This window comes from Glycine soja, chromosome 8, assembly GCF_004193775.1.
Source record: "Glycine soja cultivar W05 chromosome 8, ASM419377v2, whole genome shotgun sequence".
Classification (NCBI taxonomy): domain Eukaryota; kingdom Viridiplantae; phylum Streptophyta; class Magnoliopsida; order Fabales; family Fabaceae; genus Glycine; species Glycine soja.
This window is the reverse complement of record NC_041009.1, coordinates 37,892,235-37,897,589: the sequence shown is the minus strand read 5'-3', so window position 1 is coordinate 37,897,589 and position 5,355 is coordinate 37,892,235. Positions and strand designations below refer to the sequence as shown.

The following is a 5,355-nucleotide window of genomic DNA, read 5'->3' as shown; positions in this document are numbered from 1 at the left end:
TCTCACACTTAGCATGGTGATTAAAATTAGGGTCCAGCTGCAATTTAACCAACAGCCTGTTAAGATATTCCATCATCACTACAAAAAGCAAGGAAGAAATAGGATCCCCTTGCCTAATGCCTCTTTTGGCCTGCATCACATCAGAGAGATCACCATTGATATTGAAAATATAGGTAACAGTCTTCACCATGATCAAGAGCCAACTAATAAATCTGCCAGGAATACCTAACTCCCTAAGGACAGTCTCTAAAGAAAACCAGTCTATCATATCATATGCTTTTTGTAAATCAAGTTGGATCATTGTCCTAGGGGTACCTCCTTTTCTAGCATAACCATTTAATAGTTCATAAGAAACTTCCTGAGAGAGGCTAACCACACTAGGGAGCACCTTATTCAGTCTAGCAGTGAGAATCTTGGACATGATTTTGTAGAAAGTTGTACAAACTGCAATTGGTTTGTACTCCTTAACAGTACTTGCATTATCACTCTTTGGAACCAATGTCACCACAGTTTGATTAAAGGGCAAGAATAACTGATCTTGAGCAAAAAATTCCTAAGCAGCATTAACCACATCCTCTTTCACTATGTTCCAGCATGACTTAAAAAACTTAGAGCTATAGCCATCAACTTCAGGCAATTTTAAGTCACTAATTCCATTTAGAGCATCTTCAATCTCTTTAACAGTGACAGGTCTCACTAAATCCTCTCTTTGAACCATGGTGAGATGATCTCCTCTTCTTAAAGCATAAATATCAACATGTTGGAGGCTTATACTATCATGACCCATGAGCTTCCCATAAAAAGCTAGCACTTCCTGAGTAATTTCCTTCTGAGTAGTGAGGATAGTGCCATCATCTTTGTGGATAACTTTAATTCTTTTAGCATTTTGTCTGGATTTCAGATATGCATGAAAGAATGCATTATTGCCATCTCTAGCCCGAATCCAGTCAATTTTGGATCTTTGCATCAACATTTTTTCCTCCATTTCATTCCAGTGGATCACTTCATCAGTCAACCTTTTCACCTCCTCAATTCTGGGGGCATCCATGATGTTATTTCTAAGGTCCTGTTGAGCCTGGTCCAACTTTTCTCTTGCTGCAAGTTTATTCTTTTGAATATCATTAGTAAATTTATTAAGTTTCAAGAGATGAGGTCTAAGCCTATGAAGTTTTATACCACAGCCTCTGCATTGGAGTGCCTCTAGCAGGTTGGTTCCATCATCTTTCCACAATACTATAAAAACCCACTGCATCCACCCAGCAGTTGTTGAATCTGAACTGATTTCTTTTTCTAACATGAAGAGGCTCAGACAAATAAAGGATGTTATGATCAGATACATGGGGGGGGGGAGAATAGTCAGATTAGCATCACTATGAGTTTGGAACCAGTCTATGTTAGCCAATATTCTATCTATCCTATAATAGATAGGATTGTCTGCCTGTTTATTAGTCCAGGTAAAAATTTCCCCAGAGCTGTCCATTTCACTCAAACCGGTTGCATCCATCATAGCTTGAAGATCTTCATATTCCGCCTCAGTAACCAGTTTACCTCCAACCTTGTCTTGACTTTTAGCCACATTGTTATAATCTCCAACAGCACACCAAGGCCCCTGTTGCATATCATGAATTTCCTCCAAATCTTTCCAAAGCTTTTTCCTCTCATTAAGTTGGTTGTGGGCATATATTGTTGTCAACCAAAACTTAAAAGTGCTAGCCAAATCATAAACCCCACAATGAATAAATTGACTAGTACTCCTAACATATCTAACATCTACCTTGTTATCATTCAATTCTATCCACAATCTACCATTTTCATGATGATTGTAATTATCCAGGTATCTACCCTTCAAGCAGAGTTTATCTCGAATTTTTTGAGCTTTTTCTTGTTTAACCCTAGTTTCAATCAAAACAACAATAGTAGGCTGAAGCTTAAGGAGATGGGAGCTTATCTCCCTTAGCTTGCCAGCTTTATTAAGCCCCCTTACATTCCAAGAGACTAACATGGGCCTCTGTCATAAGGGCCTTGTGGACCATTCAAAGCCCCTAAAGCCTCAAAGCCATTCAGACATTGTAATGTAGAGGATGATTCAGTAGCATCTTTACCTTTTCTTTTATCTCTAGATTTGTTAACAACTGTCCAACAACCACCGTCTTCAACATCAATGATATTGGGACCTTTGTCTCTAATTAGAGTCTTCACCAGAGTGCTATTCTTTTCTGCTTTTGGCTGTTTATCAGGATCAACTTTCTTCGGCTTAGGCTTCCAAATCTTATGCTTAGCAGCTCCATCACATTGATGCCCAATTGTCTGGCACTTCTCACAGAATTTTGGCCTCCACTCGTATTCAATAGGTTGCTTTCTTTTTAAACCCTTATTATCTGTAATAGTAATTTCATCAAGCATCTTCTGGGTAATATCAACTTCCAGCAATATTCTGGCATATGAAACTCTAAGCCTATGTGTAGTGCATTCATCTGTCACTAGAGGAATTCCAATGGCACTATCGATTTTGTTTAGGCTAGTTTCTCCCCATAGATGCAAAGGAAGTTTTGGCAATTTCACCCATATAGGGATGGTGCTCAACATGTCTTTCTTGAGATCAAAATCCGGCCTCCATTCCTGCAAAATCAAAGGCATATTCCTGATTGTATAAGGCCCTTTCATCAAAACAGCATCCATATCCGCATGAGATTTGAAGCGAAGCATGAAATATCCATCATCGTGATAGTACATATCCGGCAGGGAGACAAAGTTCCAAGCCTTCTCCATGAAATTCTTCAGCATATACATACTGATATCTCCACCTAAGATATACAAGATCAAAGTAGTTTCCCAAAATTTCAATTCTGGGGCAACATCCTCATCCTCAATTTTCACATCTATTTCACCATCTACCACCTTGGGAGCCACATACTGCATAACTCTACCCTTAGCTGGATTTATGTTTCCACTAATCACGTCAACCCAGAGTTTACGCCCAATTCCATCTTGCTCTTTGATTAGGGTTTCTTGAGCCACCGTTTCACTTCCATTAGCAGGTCCTTGTTTACTATTAGCCAAATCGCCATCTTCGTCTTCGTCATGGATTTCTGATTCCATTTCCGGTGGAGCCACCAGCGATGGAGGATTAACAGGTACCGGAGACACCGTTTTTGGTGGCCGTCCACGACTCCTCTTTGATCCCACCATGACCTCGTTTTCAATCACGATTTATTGATTTTTAATTTTTTTAATTATTATTGCTATTTATTAGTATATATACTTTTAGTATATAACTATTTACTTTTTGTGATGAGTTTATAATTTCTTTACACATTAAGTGCAAAAAACAATGTTATCTTTCGGTTAGTCTACAAACCAACCTAGTTTTGTTTATTATAATTACTATATGAATATTTTATTTTAAAGTATTAATTTATAATAATTAATTGAGTTAATAATCCAAATGAAATGGTAGTATGCATCTTTTGTTGGTTATGATTTGAGTGCATTGAATGAAAAAAAAAAACATGTTTTCTAAGACGGTTGTGTTAAAAACCGTCTTAGAAAGTGGATTTCTAAGATGATTTAAAAACTATCATGAAAAGTGATGACTTTACACGAAGGTGGCTTCAAAGTGTTGACTTTCTTCATAACCGACTTAAAAATTATATTTTCTAGTAGTGACTAATAATAATATGGTGATGAGGGAGAAGGTGCAAACACATTAAATGCAAAAGCAAAAACCTTAGAAGAGGGGGAGAGTAAGCCAACTCCTAATGTTAATGGATTGGAGTTTGTGGTGAGGGACTCAGAATTTACATGGATGTGGAAAGCAATACCTATCAAAAATGGATTAGGCTTGTGTTGGTCTACATAAAAATGGTAATCTCCAACCAAAAGATCAAGACAAGGCCCTTTGTGATAGAAGAACATAATTAACACTTGAAGAATCTAAGGTGGTAGCATGTACGGGGGTCCAACAAGGTTTTGAGCAACTTAGTAGTGAGGTGAAGGATACGATTGTTAGTGTGCTAGGCCTCTTACATTAGAAAAACTAGAAGGCCTAATTACATTAGCAAACCATTGAAGTGTTGGAGAGCATTTACCATAAATCGGTTCTCTTGGTGGGTTAGCTGGTCAACACTAGGTTTGAGGGCGACAAGGATAATGCGACATGGCAGAGGATGAAGGAATGGTTAGACAATCAAGAATGTGGCAGTGTGTTGTATGTGGTGTTTGGAAGCAAAGCTAAACAAAGTCAAGATTAAGTCACAGAAATAGCTCTAGGTTTGGAGAAATCAAAACTTCCATTTTTTTGGTACTAAGGGTTCGACATGGACCATGGGATAAAGATGTGTTACAATTACCAAAAAAGTTTGAGGAGCGAACTAAAGGGTGTGGAATAGTGTGCATTGGTTGGGCACCACAATTAAAGATATTAAGCCACGTGGAAATTGGTGGGTTTTTTACTCACTTTGGTTGGACCTCTATGATGGAGGCTATTCAAAATGAGAAACCTATATTTCTATTAATGTTTCTTGAAGACCAAGGATTGAACACAAAACTATTGAAAGAGAAGAAGATGAGGTATTTGATTCCTAGGGATGAACTTGATGGATCTCTCACGAGTGATGCGGTCATAGACTCAATAAGGCTGGTTATGGTTGAGGATGAAGAAAGGATCTAAAGGGAAAAAATTAAGGAGGTGAAGGATTTATTTGTCAATGTTGACAGGCAAGAAAGTTATATTGATGAATTGATACACTACCTTAAGAGGAGTCTTTCTAATTGCTAATCTTCTTGTTGTTGGTTTTGCTTGAGCCTATGTTGAATCTGTTGTCAAAGAAATATAATATGGTGTTATCATGGTTTGTGTGGCTTATAAAAAAAATAACATTATCATCAATGGCAAGGAATTATGTAATAAACATCATAAAATTTAAATCATGCTCATGGTTAACATGTCATATGTAGGGTTTCTCTTTTTGTTCTTTTGAATGGTTTTCCAATTATACGATGTCTACAAAAACAATGTCATAATCTTTTTATTGTATATGTATATGGGTTTAGGTATTCTTTGTTCCTTGTATCTCTTAAATGTCCTCTTTTGACGTAGCTCCATGTGGAGCTTGTAGGCCTTGAATCTTCTTCATCAATGGAATCCTTTGCTTCTTGAAGATGAATGGTAGTGGAATGGAGAAGGCAGAAAGATGATTGGAGACGCCACTTCAAGGAGAAGATGAGTCAAGAAGAAGTTCACCACCATAGGAAGCCATGGATAAGAGCTTGAAGGTAGGAGAAGATGAGTGGAGGGAGAGGGAGAGAAAGAGCACACAATTTTATGCCTCAAATGAGGTCTGAACTTTGAAGTGT

The 5,355-nt window shown here is 37.7% G+C and overlaps 1 protein-coding gene across 1 annotated transcript; it reads right to left on the bottom strand.

Moving 5' to 3' along the window:
* Window positions 1-553: 553 nt before the first annotated feature.
* On the bottom strand, window positions 554-1,618 carry LOC114424144. Its single transcript, XM_028391001.1, has one exon. The coding sequence runs from the start codon at window positions 1,616-1,618 to the stop codon at window positions 554-556; it is 1,065 nt and encodes a 354-aa protein (XP_028246802.1).
* Window positions 1,619-5,355: the final 3,737 nt, after the last annotated feature.

What these genes read in the sequence shown, in the direction of transcription:
- LOC114424144 (XM_028391001.1), bottom strand. Translation starts at nt 1,618, where the DNA reads ATGCAACAGGGGCCTTGGTGTGCTGTTGGAGATTATAACAATGTGGCT.